Below are 19,778 nucleotides of genomic sequence, written 5' to 3' on the forward strand. Positions count from 1 at the left end.
TAATCAAATTTTTGAGTTGAACAGCGAGCAAAATGCTCTCAACTCTTCTCATTATAGAGGGCAACCTCTGAGCACCTCGGACAAGTGAACCCGAAAGTGGATGCACAACGCATATTTCAGGTGGAAGAAACACGTAATATGTTTTATCAAGGATCGTCTCTGATTCACCTTAAATTACAGAATCAAACAAACACGTGTTAATCTACCGGTTAATCAATAAATGTTGAAGACATATTAAAATCTTAATAGTAGTACCTGACTGTTCAAACCGAGGAGAAAGGAGGTTCTTGCAATATGAAACACCACGTCCTTTGATCAAAGGTTGTTGCTTGCAATTCAAATCAACTCCATACCTAATAAACAACATTATAGAAGAAGACTTGTATAGCCTCAGATACCTCAGGTTGTGCAAGAAGAAGAAGAAAAGCCGATCTTGTACATATATCCTAGCAATACAAGTGGATATCTCGTAATACATAGACAGGCTTTGCTTCTCCTTCTTGCACAACACCTTGAGGTGAACTGAGGCCATGTAAGTCCTCGTGATTACAGAAAAGTTATTAGTAGAGTGCTTGCTTCTCTAACGAAACTTAGAAAAAGCATTGGAAGAATCAAAAATTCATACTTTTGCTTGTAATAGTCAGCATATGTGTTGTACTCTAAGGGACCAAGATATCCCTCCTTCCTTGGGAATGATGTTTCTGCACTCATGTCATAACAAATTGAATCAACGTAAAACCGCTTCCCGGAATGTGCGGCTGTCACTATTTTCCCAACAAGATCTTCTGCAACCATGCACCCATCAGCCATCATCAGTTTTCCTTTTGGTAGATCATCTTCTACTTCCTTCTCAAAAGTATCTCTTACAGGTAACAATCCAGAAGCTCTCACAACATCGAAGGATGCAACAGCTCCTCTAATACCATAAGTTGGGTGAGATTTCTGACCAAAGGCAATGTTGTTACGAAGTTTACCAAACCCATATTCCCTTCTGTCACCACCAAGAGTTCTTTCATTAGTCCCGAGATATACATCCGGACGAGCTCTCTGTAGTGGGTTGTCCCACACAGTGGTTTTGGTAATCTTTTCAACCAATTCCCAGTTGATCCCTTTTATGGGTTCCATAGACGTATTGTCAGAAACAGGAACAAACAAGTAGGCCTTTGCAGGATCCCATGGTGTCGTTGAGGGTTCAACATCAACGTCCAACACGATACTCATTAATCTCACATGAAACTTTTTTAGAGATGATAGCTGCACAAGAAATGCCACCAATATAAGATAAAGCAAACATATATGTGACTGAGGGGAAATATAAGTTGTTTGTTCAGTCTAACCTGGTTTTCTGTTATATCAAGCGATCCCTTGAAAGCAAGAGATGCTTTAGTGATCATGGCCCGAGCAACATAAAGATCCATAGACATCGATAATACCTGACACAAATAAACAAATCTTTAGATAAAAGGCAAGGGAAACTATTGTAACATCTCCGAATTCTAAAGCTCAAATCCATTGAGAGAGTAACAAGAACCTCTGCATCCAGCTCATTGCCAAAAAGAATCGCGAACTCTGAAACTTCGGTTAGGAATGGATCTTTTGAAGAGCCAAGATCTACACATGTCACATTGTACATGTATAAATGGAATCGCTTTGAGCTCTCACAAATTTCCTTTCCCGACAAAATCCATTCTCCCTGTACACATGGTAGAGAAACAGTCAAGTTTTGAAACCACATTTTCAGTAAAAGCACATTTAGTCAATTGTTCATAGGTTAGTGCTCATTTTACCTTAAGTACATCCGCAACACCTTCAGGATAGAACTCTCTATGTCTAGCAGTCCCAGGAACAGGCTCACCTTCATCATCTTGGTCAGCCTTCTCAGCGTCGTGGCCACTTCCCTTGTCCGGCAATAGCATATCGGTAAATGCACCCATCTCATGCAGTTTCTTGCATGCAGCTAGACATACAGCCTACATATCAAACACACAAAAATTCAAGACACATGATATAAACGAATAAGATAATGAACAGTAAACAAGAAGTCCACCTGTTGTGCAAGACGCATTGAACTGCAAACAGGACCCTCGAGTATTTCAAATGGTGCATTGCAAGGAAGCTGAAGCCTACATGAATACTCTGTGTGGCCTCCAGGCTTTTCATGTTTCTCCATGCTAAACTCAGGACGAAGAATCGCATACCTGAGACACAAGAGAGAAGCAATCCATCGTCTCATACAGGAAGAAAAAAGATCTTTAGAACGATAAAAAGTTATCAGTGAACTTACCTGTCTCCAGGAAGCTGAGAGCAGTAGAAATGTACAAGACCAACAGCAGAATTCAAGCTAACCATGGCACCAGTTGTCTCCACCTTATAAACTGTACCCGGCACAGCATCAATGGAGATTAACCTTGATGTATCTTTGAGATGACTGAGATCAGTCCTTTCTATAGCTTCTTTTCGCAGTGTCTCCTCACTGTTCCTAGCATTCCTTAAGAATGCTGCGTGAGACACATTTCCCCTGCAAGTAACACAAGTTGACATATATATATAAGAGATTGATTTATTGATCAGATGTTAAGAAAACAAATGTAATTCCTAAAGCTTTTTAATGTACCTCTCAACCATGAGTATGTAGTCTGATCCAGGCTTTCTTGCCCGACCACGAGACTGAATGTATGCCAGCACTGTCTTTGCAAGGTCGAAACGCATAACAACGTTGCATTGCCTAATATCGAGTCCTTCCTCAGCAACGCTTGTGGCGACTAATAGTGTCACCTATCACAACAGAAAGAGAGAAAGAGACATATGTAAAAAGACTAAAGGCTTAAATACAAAAACAAATTACCCAAAAGACAAATCTTTCATACATGGCCATCTCGGAATTTGGAAATTGTATCCTGCATTTGGGATGATTTCATTTCCTGGCTGTTATTGTGCCCAATCATGCTGGCACACCGTATAAAACCAAGTGAAGGCAGCTCAGCAAAAACCTGAAAATTTCCAAGATCAGAGATAGAGACAGGACATATGTACTTAAGATCACATTGTTACTTTCACTTTAATCCTAACCTTTGGAAGAACCAAAGCAGCAACCACCCTCTCAACAAAAACAATAGCACGAAAATCAGCTGTGTGCTGATACTTAAGGAGTAGTTTGATCAATGATTGAACTTTTGGAGTAACTTTCCCATCAGCCACTGCGGCACCTATTACTTTATCAACGTGCTCCCCACCCGAGACAACTAAAACCATAGAGCATTGTTAATATACGGTTTCTCAGAACGGTAAATAGTAAATAGATATGTACAAATAATGTGGTTGCGACTTACCATGATCAGCAGGGAGCTCTCCTTCCTCGATCTCGTCATGTGCATTACCATTTTCTGGTTTGCTAACTTCAGCTGCGACCTTTTCAGCAGCAGCGCCTTCCAGAAGCTCACATTGTAACAGTGACACCACCTCGTTGAGGTATGATTCTTGAAACTTGACGTCCACTTGGAAATTCACCCTCTCGTCACTTTGCAGAGCAGTCAAGAATGATTGTGCCACCTTGAAAGAAAAAACAAAAAGTTAATATCATATGAATATATAACAAAACCAGTTCAATCATCAATGTTATCCATTTTTTTACCTTGTAAGCACACCATTGACCCAATTCAGCAAGAGTATAATTTATAGCTCTAAGCTTATGAATCAAATTGGCAGCTCCATCGCTCTCCGTTCTTTCAGACACGCCATAAACTTGTCTCAATTCATCCTTTGCTCCAGCATCCCTAGCCCCCATAAACTGCCACTTGCTTTTCCTTGAACTTGCTTGTGCTGCTTCTTCCACGGCTGCAATCATTTGCTTTATTGTCTCGTGAAGAGACCACATAGTCGCAGCTTTGTCATACTCAACAACAATCTCTGAAGGCATAGGCACATGCTTCTCTAATTCTTTTCGGTCTTTGATTGTACAAACAGTAGAATCCAACTTGGTCTCGAGGTTGCGTATCTTTATCGCACAATCTACTTGGCTTGAAACACCTATGTAAACAAAAGAAGTCAGTTTCAAGAACATTAGCAAGCAAGATCCGCTTAGAACAAGAAACCATAAGTACCCTTTAGATTAACGGGCGAAGCAGTCATTCCAAAGATGGCAGGTCTTTTGTCCTTAGGGGTTGTGTGGTAAAACTCAGACATCACTAATGAGTATGGATGTTTCTTGACAGCATGGTGACACTCGTCGAGAATAAGAAGATCAATTGTCTCCATTCTAATGATGCTATGCCTCAGTATATTCAATAGAATTTGTGCTGTCATTACTAGAACCTGCACAGAAGAAAAACAAAAAAACTGTAAACTTCGAGAACAGATAAATAAAACGATCCAAAACCCGTGAGGAAAACGAAGCATCAAAAGCAACCTGCTTAGACTCGAACTCTCGCTGCCACCTTCGAGCATCCCAGAAATCTTGTCCCATCTCACCACAATAATGTCCAACTTGAAAACTAGTTTGATTACGAATCACTTCTGCTTGCTGAAAATGTAAGATAAATCAACAAACCAAACCCAAAAGGTAAGCAATTTTAAAAAAAGAAAAGACAAAACATGTAAGTTATATAGGTACCTGATAGACCAAAGGCACTTTAGGAACCAAGAAGACCGAGAGCATTTTTCTATTCCGGCTCATTAAATCCTTATGAACACTCTTGATAAGAAGAATTGCGATAAGTGTCTTTCCAGCACCGGTCTCAAGGAAAGCAATTGTGTTTTTCGCTTTGGCTTGTTCAAGCACATCCAACTGGTATCTCCTTGCTTGCTCTTCCACAACCTTCTCTTTACGTTCTTCAGGCTTACTCTTATTCTCCTCTGCCTTCACATTACACTCTCGGGTTCCACCACTCCCTTTCTTAACATCTCTTTCGTGATCAGCTTCCCAAGTCCCTGACCGATAAACCAACTCATTGGAACCATCTTTATCCCTCTCCCAATAACCTCTAACTTCTCTATCTCTACCATCTCTTCTGTGACTGTAACAATCTCTTTTCTTATTATTGTGAACCGCCTCGTCCCAATTACGAGTACGTTTCCTATTCATAAACCTATCTTTGTCCCTAGAATTAGCCTGTCCTCTACCTGAAAGGTTACTACTCCTTTCACTCTGGTAACTACAAACTCTAGCTCTCTTCCAATCCTTCTCTCCTTCTTCCTCTTTGGACACTTCTTGGTCTCTCTTACCGCCATTCTTTTGCAACCCGTTCTCCTTAACAGATAAAGCAACCTCCCCAGGAATCAACTGAGGAGTTACACTAACCTCTTTGATGTGAGAATTGGTCTCAGAAACGCCATTGTCTGGTAAGCCTCCACCGTTCTTGATACTATCTAGAATGTGATCGATTCCACCGAAAAAATCACTGATGACGCCGTTGTCATCGGTGGATTCATTGACAGCAACAGAGGAAGGATCAAAATCAGAGACAAGATCATCGATAAGATCACAGGAGATGTCCTCGCAGGCATCTAGCCAGTAAGAAGGCTTTGTTATGTCTTCCCTACGCTCATCCTCCATTACCATAATTCAGGTAATAAATCAACAAATCAAATTAAGAACATTAAAAAAAAAAGGCTCACTCAAGAGAAGAAACAGAACAAAAGCACGAGAACTGAAGAAACCCAGAGAAGGGGGTGAGAGAAGAAGAGTGTTTTATGACAGATTAGGGTTAGATAGACCGTACGAAACACGCCAATTTTATATGAATTTGTTTGCAGGTTAAAAGGGGTCACGAAGAAGAGCAAGCAAAACCCTAACCAAAGATTTGGTTTCTCTGGTAAATAAATAAGAATAAGAAGAAGAATTAAAAAAAAAAAAAAAAAAACCCTTTTCCAAGCTTTTGCAAAGTGTTATGTGATTCGACGATTCCACGGTCTATCGATCCCTACTCTGTTCTGTTTCTCTCTTCGTCTTCCTCTCTCTCTCTCTCTCTCTCTCTCTCTCTCTCTCTCTCTCTCTCTCTCTCTTTCTTTCTGGTCACTTGCTCTCTTCTCTGTTAAAATATTTCTTTCCTTTTGTTTGCAATATTACAGAAAAAGGAAACTTGCCATTAAAGCAGAAAAAGGTAAATAATTTTCCCTGAATTTGTGAAAAACACCAAATTCATTATTTAATAGTATTTATTAGTTTATTTACTCCAAACCAACCAACCTGTGAATTCCACACGGTTATTATAATTTTTTTAATCAAAAAAAAATGAAATTCAAAATTAAGAATTCCAACATATTCACACATATTAAAAAAGTCATTAAAATTTTTTATTTTACTCTTTACAGATAGGCTAAATATATTTCATTTTTTTATTAATAAATTAAAATAATAGAGATAAAAATATAATTTTTGTAAAAATAAAATTCTATCTTAAATTAATAGTTTTGTGAAACGGGAAAGTATATTACAATATATTAAAATAGTACTAGTAAAGATAAACTGAAAACATAAATAACATTAAACTAAAATTAAAACGATATTTGATGTTTTCATATGGAAACACGTACACAAAGGTTTGACTAAATTAACTAGCGGTTACGCCGACCGGAGTTACACTACTACACTAGTTAGATTGATTCGTACGGGACGGTCAAGATCATTCCAAGCTTTTTACTGTTTTCAGAAAAGTGTAATTGTTCGATGCACCAATGATAAACTGACAAGTGGAAAGGTCTTAGTGATTGGTCGGTTCTTTCTCATGCTTTTGTTCTGTCATTCTGTTGACCCGACTCGTGCAACTTCTTCTCTCAATTTTAAAACTGTAACAACAAGCATCATAAACACACAATTATTTTTTTTCTACAACTTTTATAAATAAAATAAAAACAAATTAGTGATTTTATAATATGAATTGCTCGTCGAAAATAATGGATATGAGCGGTAAATAGCTGTAGTAATGTTCGTAACGCTACTTTAAAAACTAGCATTGACTGTTGGTTTATTGCTCTAAACTTTAAAAAAAAAAAATCTTCAAGAGATAATGTCCATTGGGAGTTAAAGTCAATTTTAAGACATTAACGCCCATGAAATCTATTAATGTATGAATGGTACAATATAGGACGTAATAAAGTAGAACTATTAACGCCTCCTCCACCATTTAAAAGTTTAGACATTTTTACCTTTAATAGTAATGTGTTAGCAGATTGATGACGACGGCCAAATAAATACGTATCCGACTCTTTTAAAAGTAGTGATGCGTTTTTATTTTAATCATTTGTATATTTAGATAGACCGTTTGCACTCCGATAAACATTAATAAAACAATCTAGATCTTTTTAGCAAATACTCCATCTATATGTATTTGGATTCTTTGTAAGCATCCGAGTATCCGACACTCCAAAGTCCAAAGTCCAGAGTCCAAACATTTCCCCCAAATAGTTTAAAATCAGTGATCATTTTAATTTTTTTTTTTTTTTGGTAAAAAGTTAAAATTTATATCAAATTTTCTGTTTTTTCTGTACAAAATGGAAAAAAAGAAACTAGAATGGAAAGTTTATACAATCAAAATAAGAAGCTAACAAGGACGAAGAAGAAGCCGTAGCTCCAGGGAGGGACAGTAGACGATCAAAGATTGTACAATCCACTCCGGCTTGAACCACTGATGGAGGAGACGAGACGTTGGAGAATAGCCTAGCATTCCTTTCATGCCAAAGGAGATAACAAGTGACTTGGAGGACGAGTTTGACGATGGTGGCAGCGTTGGGGTGCGGTTGTTGTTGCTGTTGCTCCACTTGAAGGATCCTAATGGAGATAGAACTTAATGTCGTTGGAGGCGATAAGATGATCCTGCCTGCAAACGTACTCCAAACCTCCGAGGAGTAAGCACACTGAAAGAAAAGATGTTCATGACTTTCAATCCCATTCGAACAGAGCACACAACGTGGAGGAACATTGATCCCCCAGTTCCTTAGCCTGTCTTTGGTAGGAAGCCTTCCCAGAAACGCAAGCCTTCCCAGAAACGCAAGCCACGTTATAAACGAGTAACGCGGCACTGTCTCCTTAAACCAAACTACCTTACTCCATGGTACCCCTGGAGAATGAGACCTTAGTTGCTCCCAAGTTTATTTGGAAGAGAACTTTTGACCGAAGGTCCTTGACAACCTTTTCCAGAGATACAGGTCGGCCCCTTTTTCATCGTTTGGAGGAGAGATAAATGTGAGAGTTGCCATGAATGATTGTTGAGAGTCAGATCTTGCAGCCGGCATCCTCCATTCTCCATTCCTTACCGCCTCTAGAACTACAGCATTTTTCTTTATCCGCAATTGTCTCAGTCCATTTCCTTCTATAAAGTCAGCCAAAGGACCAAGCTCGCACCAGTTATCATACCAGAACGAAGCAGTGCATCCATTTCCAACCTCACAGCGCATGAACTCCTTTAGTCGAGGCTTGAGATGCAGCATACATTTCACAGTTCGAGAGAGCCATTGGTTATCCTCCATCAGCCAGTAACTCTTCCTGTGGAAAACATTTCCTTTAAGTCAGGCCACTCATAATGAACCTGAACTTGCGAAAAAGTTCCAGATTAACTTAAGTTGAAAGATAATCTGAAAGTCTTGCAATCTTCTGATGCCTAGACCACCTTCCTCCTTAGGCCTGCACACATCCTGCCATGCAACTCGAGCTCCCTGTGCTGAACCGATCTTGTTTTCCATAAAAAAGCAGCACACAAAGAGTCGACCTTCTCATAAAACCGCTTCGGCAAGTTAAACACAGAACTCCAAAAGTTAACCATTCCATATATTACTGCGGATACAAGTCTGATTCTTCCGGCAAAAGACAGAGACTTAACCGTCCAGGAGTGCAGCTTGGAAGTGATTTTCTCAAGAAACGGTTGCAAGGTGGCGAATGAAATCCTAGCTGGGTTAAGAGGCAGTCCCAAATATCTAGTTGGGAACGAACCAACCCTAATGCCAGAGAACTCACTCAGTTCATCGATCTCAACGTCAGAATAGCCCCCAAAGAAAATTTCTGATTTTGCTGGGTTCATATCCAACCCACTTAGCTGTTTGAATTGGGACATTACCTCTCTAACGCCATATAGAGAGTGCCAAGAACCATCAGTGAATACCAAAAGGTCATCTGCAAAGAGGAGGTGTGTCACTTGAGGAGAAGAGCAATAAGGATGCAGTTGTATGCTACCTGCTGAAGTCGATAACTCCAGAAGCTTCGATAGCACCTCCATGACAAGGATGAAAAGGAATGGAGAGATAGAATCGCCTTGCCTGAGGCCTTTCTTTCCAGAGAAGTAGCCTGTCAAATCACCATTTATGGCCACAAAGAACCGCGGAGAAGAAATACATTCTTGAATCCAACTGCGGAATAGTGGAGGGAAGTTGAGAGCTTCAAGAGTCTTGAGAACCAAGTCCCAACACACAGTATCAAAAGTTTTCCTAATATCAACCTTGACCATACAGGTCTTTGGACAACTGGCTTTTTGATATTCCTTGATCAACTCCGAAGCAAGTAGGACATTCTCTCCCAAACTTCTACCTTTAAGAAAAGCTGCTTGGTTCGGACTGATGCACTCAAGAAGGATGGGTTTCATTATGTTGGCTATGATCTTAGAGATGACTTTGTAAATCAAGTTGCGGCAGCTTATAGGTCGAAAATCACTTAGCTGGCAGGCTTCCGGAACCTTAGGAATCAAAGCAATGATAGTGCAATTGAGATCCTTAAGGAGGCGACCATTGCGAAAAAACTCTTGGACTGCTTCCACCACCGTGTCACCAACAATGTCCCAAGATGCACGAAAAAACTCCACCGAGAAACCATTCGGGCCTGGACTCTTATCTAACGGCATAGCAAACACCACTGCCTTTATCTCTTCTATGGTTACTCCTTTCTGAAGAGCTTGGACTTGAGAATCTGAGCATCTGAATGGAAGGAGGTCCCATAGTTCAGTAACTGAGATTGGAGATAGAGGCATATCGGTTTTACCCAGAATATCTTCAAAGTATGCAGCTGCATAACTTTTTATCTCTGATATGTCTGCAATCCTTCGACCAGACTGATCACATAAGAAATGGATATGGTTTCGTGCAGCCCTTTGTGTCACTGACATGTGAAAGAAGGTCGTGTTCTTGTCTCCCAGACTGAACTAAAGGATTCGCGACTTTTGGCGATAGAATTTCTCCTCTGCGGTAAGAAGTGTTTGCCACAGTGTTCTAGCTTCATGCTCCTCCCTAACTGCTTGAGCATCAGGAGTAAAGAGAACCCTTCTTTGAAGCTCAACAACTAGAACTGCTTGACTCTGAGCTCTCCTACTGATATCACTGAAGTGTTGCTTGTTCAGAAGCCTCAGAATCATTTTAAGTTTCCGCATCGACCTTACAAGCTTGTATTGACAAGAACCTTGAATGGCAAGAGGGTCCCAACTTTGCGAGATTGACTCCTTGAACTGCGGATGATCTATTACATGTTGGAAGAACTTGAAGGATTTCCTCACCACACTCCTTCGAGAGGGGAGATGAAAGAGACAAGCTGCATGATCTGATTGTAGAGGTTCCAAATATTCCGCGTATGAGTCTGGAAAGGAGGCAGCCCAGGTTTGATTAATAAAGGCATGGTCAATTTTTTTTGCAGAAGGGGTGTCTTCCCGATTGTTCCACCAGGTGAAGGGAAGACCTTTTGCTTGCACCTCTAACAAATCTGATTCTTGCAATGCTAGAGTGAAGTCATCTATTCCGCTGATGTCTACCTCCTGAGTCAAGTACTCTGAGTGTTGAGAAGTCCTCAGAATTTGGTTAAAGTCGCCATCCACCGCCCAGGGGAATCTATTGACAGGGGTGTTCGAATTCAGCCAGCATAGCTCCGTCCATAGTGGTATGCAATCCTCCATCACATTGAATCTGTAAGCAAAAGAGACCGTGATGTTTAGACTTAGCGCCTGGAAGAGAAGCCGCAAGTGATTAACTGAGAAGAAACCTGATAGACTACCATAGATATTGTTGGGTCCCAGCAAACAACAATCCTAGCCGTGTTGTGCTGATCAAAATTACCAAAAAATTTCCAACCAGCAGGGAGTGCTCTAACAACTCGTCCTGCGTTTACATGCCGTATATGCGTTTCCAAAAACGCTCCAAAACGTGGCTTATGGAGATTAATCCATTGCTTTGTAAAATCCTGACGTCTGGTACTATTCAGATCTCTAATATTCCACACAAAAAACATACTAATAAGTATTAATGTGATGAGGTGACCTTACGGCCACACTTCCTACTCTTCCTGCGTGATACCAGGATAAAGGGAGCTTCATGATCGTCCAACACATCTTCTCGAGTCTCAAGATTTGAGGCGAGCAAATTCTCAGAGAGGATCATGTCATTGGGCGACTGACCTGCCCCAATTATGCTGGAACCCTCCACAGTAGCGTTCAAACCATCTGGAGGTACAGCTGCTACCATCGCTGAAGACTTAGGACTTGCGAGGTTCTTTGGTTGCTCTGCCTCCAGTTCCTCTGATGTGTTCTCAGCCATAGATTCCGTTCCACTTCCAGAGATTCTCTCCACTACAACCTCCATCCTGTCATTAGCCGCCTCCACAGTCTCACCCAGGACATACTGTAGAGTGTTATTCCTCTCCTTCACTCTCCAAACCATTCGAGGGGGCCCCTTATGCAATCTCTCCTTAGACCTACCTTGGCGAGATCGTCTTTGAGTTCTAGATCGACTACATGATCTCTGGGTCCTCCTCCTTGGGTAGGTAGAAGCTGCTACCTTGGAGGGACATCGAGAGGTTTCATGCCCATACGCTCTGCACTCTGCGCAACGTGGGGGGAGCCAAGGATAAGTCACATCTATTTCCACTTCCCGGCCATTGGAGAACCCTGTGATGATCTATGAGGGGAGATCCTTGGTCAAGTCAACTCGGACGAGAACCTTTACCACCTCAAATGTTTCCTTTCTCTTTGTTTCAGAGACTACTGCAATTGGCTTACCAATAGCAGTGGTTAGGCGACTGAGACTCTGCTTGTTAAATAACAAGTAAGGCACACCTCTGAGTTCCGCAGTGATGGACGCGGAGGTTATAGGAGGAGTCTCCGGGGTGAATTCAGGGGACCACGGAGAGACGAACATGGGATAACCTGCAATGTTCCAAACGTTACGACTTAATAGAATCGCCCTGGAGTTAGTAACCCGGAGCAGGAAGGTACCATGCCCAATCTTGTGAACAAAGATACGCGGACCAGATCTAGCCCATAGAGCATTTACCACTCCTATTACTCGACCCATGTCCGGTGGATTGCCATGGAACTGAGCAAATATGAAATCTTTAAACTCTTCCTTCACAGCTTCAATGTTGTCGTCAGGAATGAGAACAAACGGAGCACCCGAGATGTGTTGAGTAGGAGAACCAACTTCTTCAAGTTGAGAGGAGGCTCCGAAGAGGCTAGTCCACCGTTTATCTACCGAAGGAGAGGATTCATGCGGACTAATTGCGGAAGGGGATCCGGCGGGGACCGGAGAAGCACCAGCAGGTAGAGATTGACCAGCGTCCGACGAAGGAGAAGTCTCAGCAGGAGAAACTACGCGGCGCGGCAGCCGAGGAAGATGATTCCTGAACCAGATCTAGGGAGGAAATAGCCGGAAGAGAGGGTGGGGACCTCACCGGAGAACCTCCTTCCGGGGGGAAGGATCCGAGATACCCAGATCGGCAAGTACAAGAGGCGGATCTGACTTACTGGGTTTAGGCGGATGTCCTACCACTGCTGACATACGAGCAAATTGCGAAATACCTGGAACTGAGGAGCCAGTACGGAAGGAATGCTTCTTTTTCTTTTTGGATTTAACCTTAGCCATCGGAAAATTCTCATTTACCATCGTGAGGCCGGTAAACGGAGGCGACTAGGCGATTCTCTCTCAGATTCCTTTTTTTTTTTTAACAAGAAGTTCCGTTTTCTGATACTTGGTCCACCTCCAATAAGAGATTCTGCTCTCTAGTCTTCCATTGCTCTGTTCCAATAAGAGATTCTGCTCTCTAGTCCTCCAATAAGAGATCACTTTAATTTTGTCTAAGGATTACTTTCATCTTCTTCAACTAAAGATATTTTAACACGTTATATAATTACTGTTACTATATGTTAGTTTTGTAAAATAGACCAATACTAGAAAGAGAGAAAAGTATAATTATTCTACGATATTTTGAATCGGAACGGAATTCGATCTTGGTTCTGTTTCTCGTTTAGTTATAGCTGACCAAATAACCAAAGAATTCAAAGAGAAACGCGAAGCATTGAGCATATGCGAAAAAGATAGAGAGTCAGGCCGAAGAATCTAAGATATTATTTTGTTCTTATTCCAGATAATTGCAAAAATCTGCATGGAAAGTGAGATCTAAAGTCGATCGAATAATATTATGACTAATGCATCTTCACACAATTGACTAGCTTACGATTCACGTTTACTACTTTTCTTGATAGTATTTGATTTTCTTATTGGGGACATGTACCTAATACATACTGATCTATATGATTGAATCTTAAGATTCTCAAAGGTGCATTTTGGAAAGAAAAAATAACAATTATTCGACCTTTTTCGTCCATAATTGAAGGACCAATTCGTTATTTCCTGTCATCTTTTTGTTTCTTTTCATCTCATCCTTCTTTATTGATTTTTTTGTTATTCTCCACGCACATATCTCTTTATATATACAACACAATAGAAAATAAAATATAAACATGGTGCCATGTCAAATACAAAGTGTTTAAAATATTTATTTATATGTGTTTTTAACCTTATTATATAAATAAACTAATTACTTATCTTTATCAATATTTTTAATCCAACAAACGGTCTGTTCTAGCAAGGGAATCCAAGTGACTTCAGTTTTTGAACCCCGTGGGACAAACGCCGGTAATGCAATGTAAAGATAGTGTCGAATAAGCAAAAATGGGGTACGGCCAATTCAAATCCGAAGCAAAGCCCAATATTTACCGCATCAGCAAGCGGTACATTAGTGAGCAAGCAAATTTGAGAATGGGCCTGACGCCTACCAAATAAGAAGACCCAAATACCAGAATTTCCCACCTTTATAACACATTATTAATAATGCTCTATATATTATGATAATACAAATCGATTCTGTACTGTTAAGTATTCTTTTTGTCAACATACGCAGGCGATTGTATATCCAACACACATGAGTAGGTAAGGTGTATTACGGAAGATTTGAAACCACATCCACACCAATCAAAGGAAAATTCTGCCATAAATTTTACAAGTATATATATTTAAAAAAAAAATGAATTACAAACCTTATGGTATAATAAAGTCTTTTTTTTTTGGTTTTATTGGTAAATTAAATAGCGCCGTATTTCTTTGTGAGCTAGTAAGATACGTGAACCCACAAAATTGACCTTTTTTGGACGGCTCGCAGAGAGAGAGAGAGAGATCCAACGAAACCAGACTCCGTTGAAGTAAAATTAAGAGGCATCACAGGGTTCACGTTTTCCACCAGTGACCGACTTAAGTGGCCTGCGACGTTACTTTAACAGAGAGCCCCACCCGATTATTAACTGAAAATCCAAATCCAAAAAGATCCGATTATTAGATTTTGCAGTATCCATCCATCCAGAACCAGAATCACCATACAGAATACGAAGAAGTGTAAGCCAGGTGGTCGGTTCGGCCGCCGCCCATCCTAAACCGGGCCCGGTCTAGTTAACATCAATACTGTACTATACCAATCCTTTTCCCGGTAAGAAACTACGGCGCGTGTATGTCAAGCACCTTTCACTCTTTTTTCATTAAATGCCAAATTACAATTTAATGACGACATCCCCCACGCATATACACAATTCATTCGCTCTTTCTCTTGTTTTTTTTTTCACTAGAACATTTTTATTATATTATACCAAGATAAAATACAGGGTGAAATGCTTTTTTAAAATCCTAAAACCGGCAGAAAACAAAAATATCCCCGTAAACTTAAATCTGATACACGAGAACACAATATAAAAACTAAAGCCAAAAGAAAAGCTCTCAAAATCATTGGAGAAGTCGGAAGAGAATATTAGTCGTGGGACTAAGTATTCAAGAGTCAATGTCGAAAGGACTTGCAAACGCAAATGGAAGAGATCCAAGGATAGAGGCCACCGCAAAGATTTAACCCGTCTAAAAACGAATACCTCAAACCAAATAAGCAAAAAACGCGAATCTAATTCCTAACCACCTAATCTTGAACCGAAAATCTACATCTAGAAGACTAGAACTATGCCTCCCCACAAATGGACACTTGCCACAAGAGTTTAGCCTTACAAGAACTGATATGGAACAGACCACATAACAAACCTATTTATTTTCGAGACTAATGGCGGTGAAAGGAAACTTGGTTTAAGGATTCAACGAACCAATAAAAAGGTAAACGAAAGCTATCCTAAACCAAACAACAGACCCGGCCGTAACTCCCTCGAGAGATCGAAAGCTAAACTAGCTGACCTAACAAACCAGTAGAATAAGCAGAAACACAAAAACTAAGGCCAACATCAAACAAGTCGGGGATATACCAAACTAGCTTAATTTGATGAGATTGAGCTTGATTACCGGACAAAAGAATCGACCGCACCACCCCCTCTGAAGAGACAACTCTGACGAACACCACCGACTAACACGATGGACCAGATCTGTTACTTCAAAGGTAGAGCGAGACTCTTGAGAACACGGCAAAAAGATGATGAATCGCTGGCAATACAAAACCAATACACAAGTAGATCGAACAAGACAACAACATCTTCAAAATCATCAACATATCTACAACTGGAACCCAGAGTAGCTCCACTTCCGATCTCGTCGAGAGAAGTCAAAAACCGTTTGAGAACTACACAGCCGACAAAAACACTACAACAGAAGGAAGAAAGCCATAAAGAAAGCACAACGCCGGGGCTATAAAACCACCGGACGTTGGCCAAAGACCAGATACGGCGGCTTTTGAGTTTTTAGAGAAGAGAGGCGAGAGAAAATTAGGTTTAGAGGAGAGAGATGACCTTGTACCCGCTCTTTCTCTCGTTAACTCACGCAATTTCATCATCTTCATGCAATAAAGAAAATTAAAAAATTACAATTTTTTATTAACAAAAGATATTGAGTATATATATATTTTTTATGTATCAGTTAATGAATTTTTAGGACTACGCAAGTTTGGTTTTGTAGCTGCCAAAATTATTTAATAACATATGATTTAGTTTAAGAATTAGGATTGATGAACATAACAAACAAAAGGAGAAGTGAGAGAGAAGAGACAAGGACAGAACAAAAGCCTGCGAAGCCTCCAACGGTATTCATTGTGGACCAACCTTAAGTGTGGGACGACTCTATCCATCTACATTCATTTTTTTTTAATATATATTGTATGATTTTGTCCATTGCTCTATTTACCACGTCATATTTCTATTTCTATACATTTAAAATATATATATATATATATGTTTTTTTCATTTGAAAAAATTATTCGATATCACGAAAAACAAATTCTCGAGTTCGTACGGTTTATTACCTTTAGAATGATAATGTTTGAAATAGTAATCGACTCATCGGGCAAAGGAGAGCTTCGTAATTAGGGTTTATGTGAACATACCCTACCAACACTTGTCTCGTTTCGTTTATTCCTCTTTGAAACGTGCTTTGATCATTCATATCCATGGACCGTATCGGTCATTTCATTCTTGATTTCTAGTGCATGCGACTTCTTTTAAATATATCGAATGGAACTCTTAACACAAACTATATATTGACAAAAAAAACTATATATTGACTCAACTATTTTACTCATTAATTTACCAAAATAAACTAATTTCAACACTTACTGAAATGATATTCAATTTATCACGGAAATTAAAAAGAAAAAAACGCCCAACGACTTTGACTGGAGCTGTTTTCCTTTTTCTCTGACCACTACAAATCTCTTGAGTTCGTTGCACATATATAGTACGTACTACGTAGCTATAATGATAGAAAAATGTAAGCTGGAATCGTGTGTAAACAAGTTTTTCTATAACGATCATCAAAACCAGTGCTGATCTTTCTATATATATAACTCCTAGCTACATGCATCTTTACATATGTATACGTACACGGTACAATCGCCTGTAAGTATTTATTAATACATATATATGTGTGTGTGTACTATAGCGGCTATATAAACACGATCATTATATAAGGTATATACAAACCGTAATTCCAAAGAGTAATAATACATACAAAATAATCTTACGTTCTGAAATAGATATTTAATTATAAATTTCAAATAGAAAGTTAATTATAAAATTTGGACTTCCCTTAATATCTTTCCGATTTCCTTAAACATAAACTTCTGACCTTTGGATCTACACTATATTCAGTTTAGCTAAATAACGTTAGTGTTATATTCAGTATTCTCTATATATACTACGTATATAGTTTTTTTTTTTTTGGGTTTGATGAAAATAACTTTAAAGAGGTCTGAACAAATTGTTTGAAGCTTGATAACAAGACTTTTTGTGACCTAGCTATTAGATAATTTCTAATTATACTCATACACTATATAATGTATATGCACTTTCTAGTTTTTGCCCATATTATATTTGGACCTACTAATTCTTTCAATCTATGTATTCGTTTGTGGTGATTATAATTATGCATATTATGTAAACTAATTAAGACTCCTAGACTTTGGGGCACACATGACAGTTGTTACCATCATCAACATCACATAAACCTGCTCCATGCAAATGGACTCTATTTTGCACCTACTGATAACGACCTTCTCTCTATACACACATAACATATTAATACACTATATATGAAAAAATACACTATATATGCAAATCCACACGCACACATTTCTATATTAAATGTTACCATACTTACATTATATGATCATTATGCATATCTTTAGTATGATCTAATGTCAAGTTTATTGAGGATTTTGATTTATCCTTAATTACCAATGTGTGTGTTATACGACTTTGTATTACGTACTGCACACTCACTTAATATATATTTAATCAAAATTAGCAACTATTGACAAATAAACTACATAATAGATTCCACTGGATTCCACCAGAGAATTAGACTAATTAATTACATTGTACATTACTTTGATTCATTTATAGATTTTAATCATTTTTCTGTTGATATATCATAAGTTTGCTTATATATATAATCTCAAACCTTTCAAGTTTCATACATTCATAACCCATTTTAACTGGATAACTAAATATCATAAAATTTCACAACAACAGATTTTTTGTCAAGAATAATACTACAATCTTGATTTTATACCATAATCTTTGGTGAATACTCTCTAAAAGTTTAGTAAAGTCTTCCCAAATTTTGTGTTTCCTTCATTCTGAACTTTTAAGAACCCTTGCTAAACATACAGTTTAGGAAATTTGGATTGAGGATAATTTTGGAAACCAAAACATAAAATATGGCACTTTTAAGACATTGTACGTGATGAATCTCGGTTGAGTACTTGTGACAATAAAGCACAAACTACATAACATATTCACATATACCTTAATTTTTTTCTGTAGATCAGCTTTAAAAGACAACCAAATTCTTAGCATATCTCTATGGCTATATATTGGAAATACGTTGTGTGGAAAAGTTTAAATTGAAAAAAAAAAATTCCCAAGGGGCCGAGCTCCTCCAAGTTGATAAAGAAAAATACACACACACAGAACAATATATATATAAAAAAAAAATATTAATAATCAATAAAGAAAATAGGTGTGAAAGAGATCGAGAAGTGTGGGGATGCAAAAAATGTGAGGCTGTTTTGGACAAACTCTAGAGAGAGAGAGTAGTGAGAAGTGGTCCTTACTCGCTTCCAAGTTTACTGTTGTAAAATCGTAACACTTCACCTTCTCATTTATGTTTGCTTCCCTTTAAATCCAACCCCTACTTTAACCATTTTATTCAAATCTTACATATATACACCATATGCACCTCATAGTTATACCATATGGTCCATGTCTAAGATACTTACAATCAGTTAATGGTTTTAAAGCGCTAGAGATTACAAATTGACATTGTATATGGGAGATGCATGGTTCTCCGATAGAATTTGGGATGCAACATGATAAACTCTGAAGAACTGGAATCTCTAGGGTTTTTGGGATAATATGGAATCTGGGTATGAAAGTATCTATATTTAGATACGAATACATATTTTAAAGAAATCTGGATATCCAATATTTCTATGATCAAAAAAAAAAAACAGAAGCTAGAGATATATAGAGTCGGTCAATTAGATTAGAATGGGAAATATTCCTTAAGCATAAACTATAAGGGGATTTGTTTTTCAATAAAATAGATGAGGCCAACGAGATATTATATATACTGTATATAGGTAGAGAGGTCCCCTTTGTATTTAAGCTGGTGCAGCTCGGTAAATAGTAAAATTATATTATACTTATTTGATTTGAGCTTTGCCTTTATTAAATTAAAGAACGAGGGCTGCAGGCCAACTTTTTTCGAGCCATACTTTATAATAATTGATAATTGTGTATACATTATATTTACAGACTCTAATTAATCTCTCGGTAACAGAAAAATAAATCTGGTTAATGACTTTATTCTTTTAACAGAAAAGACTTGAATCAGTACTACATAGCCGGACTGAACACATATACAGTTCAACTGTTATAGACGTAAGTGATTAGTTTTACTTGAAATGTTGATAATTTGTAATAATAATTGACGATTCGTCAAATACAAGATCCAGGTCGAGTTTTTTTTTTTTTTTTTTTTTTTTTTTTTTTTTTTTTTTTTTTTTT

General features: G+C 38.5%; 1 protein-coding gene across 2 annotated transcripts in view; it reads right to left on the bottom strand.

Moving 5' to 3' along the window:
- LOC104738689 (endoribonuclease Dicer homolog 1) overlaps positions 1-5,995 on the bottom strand; it is a 9,879-nt gene extending 3,884 nt beyond the window's left edge. The window contains exons 1-16 of one of the 2 annotated variants that reach the window (XM_019236089.1): positions 4,610-5,995; positions 4,406-4,519; positions 4,101-4,311; positions 3,632-4,026; positions 3,330-3,549; positions 3,070-3,242; positions 2,868-2,990; positions 2,615-2,775; positions 2,285-2,518; positions 2,048-2,198; positions 1,788-1,970; positions 1,532-1,693; positions 1,338-1,433; positions 626-1,254; positions 256-353; positions 10-168 (exon numbers count right to left, since the gene is read on the bottom strand). In XM_019236089.1, coding sequence (XP_019091634.1) covers positions 10-168; positions 256-353; positions 626-1,254; positions 1,338-1,433; positions 1,532-1,693; positions 1,788-1,970; positions 2,048-2,198; positions 2,285-2,518; positions 2,615-2,775; positions 2,868-2,990; positions 3,070-3,242; positions 3,330-3,549; positions 3,632-4,026; positions 4,101-4,311; positions 4,406-4,519; positions 4,610-5,557 — 4,057 coding nt within the window. In that variant the 5' untranslated portion in view covers positions 5,558-5,995. The remainder of the gene's footprint in view (positions 1-9; positions 169-255; positions 354-625; positions 1,255-1,337; positions 1,434-1,531; positions 1,694-1,787; positions 1,971-2,047; positions 2,199-2,284; positions 2,519-2,614; positions 2,776-2,867; positions 2,991-3,069; positions 3,243-3,329; positions 3,550-3,631; positions 4,027-4,100; positions 4,312-4,405; positions 4,520-4,609) is intronic. The other variant, XM_010458879.2, reaches the window with a different exon arrangement.

The sequence above is a fragment of the Camelina sativa genome, chromosome 14 (assembly GCF_000633955.1).
Source record: "Camelina sativa cultivar DH55 chromosome 14, Cs, whole genome shotgun sequence".
NCBI classification, from domain to species: Eukaryota; Viridiplantae; Streptophyta; class Magnoliopsida; order Brassicales; family Brassicaceae; genus Camelina; species Camelina sativa.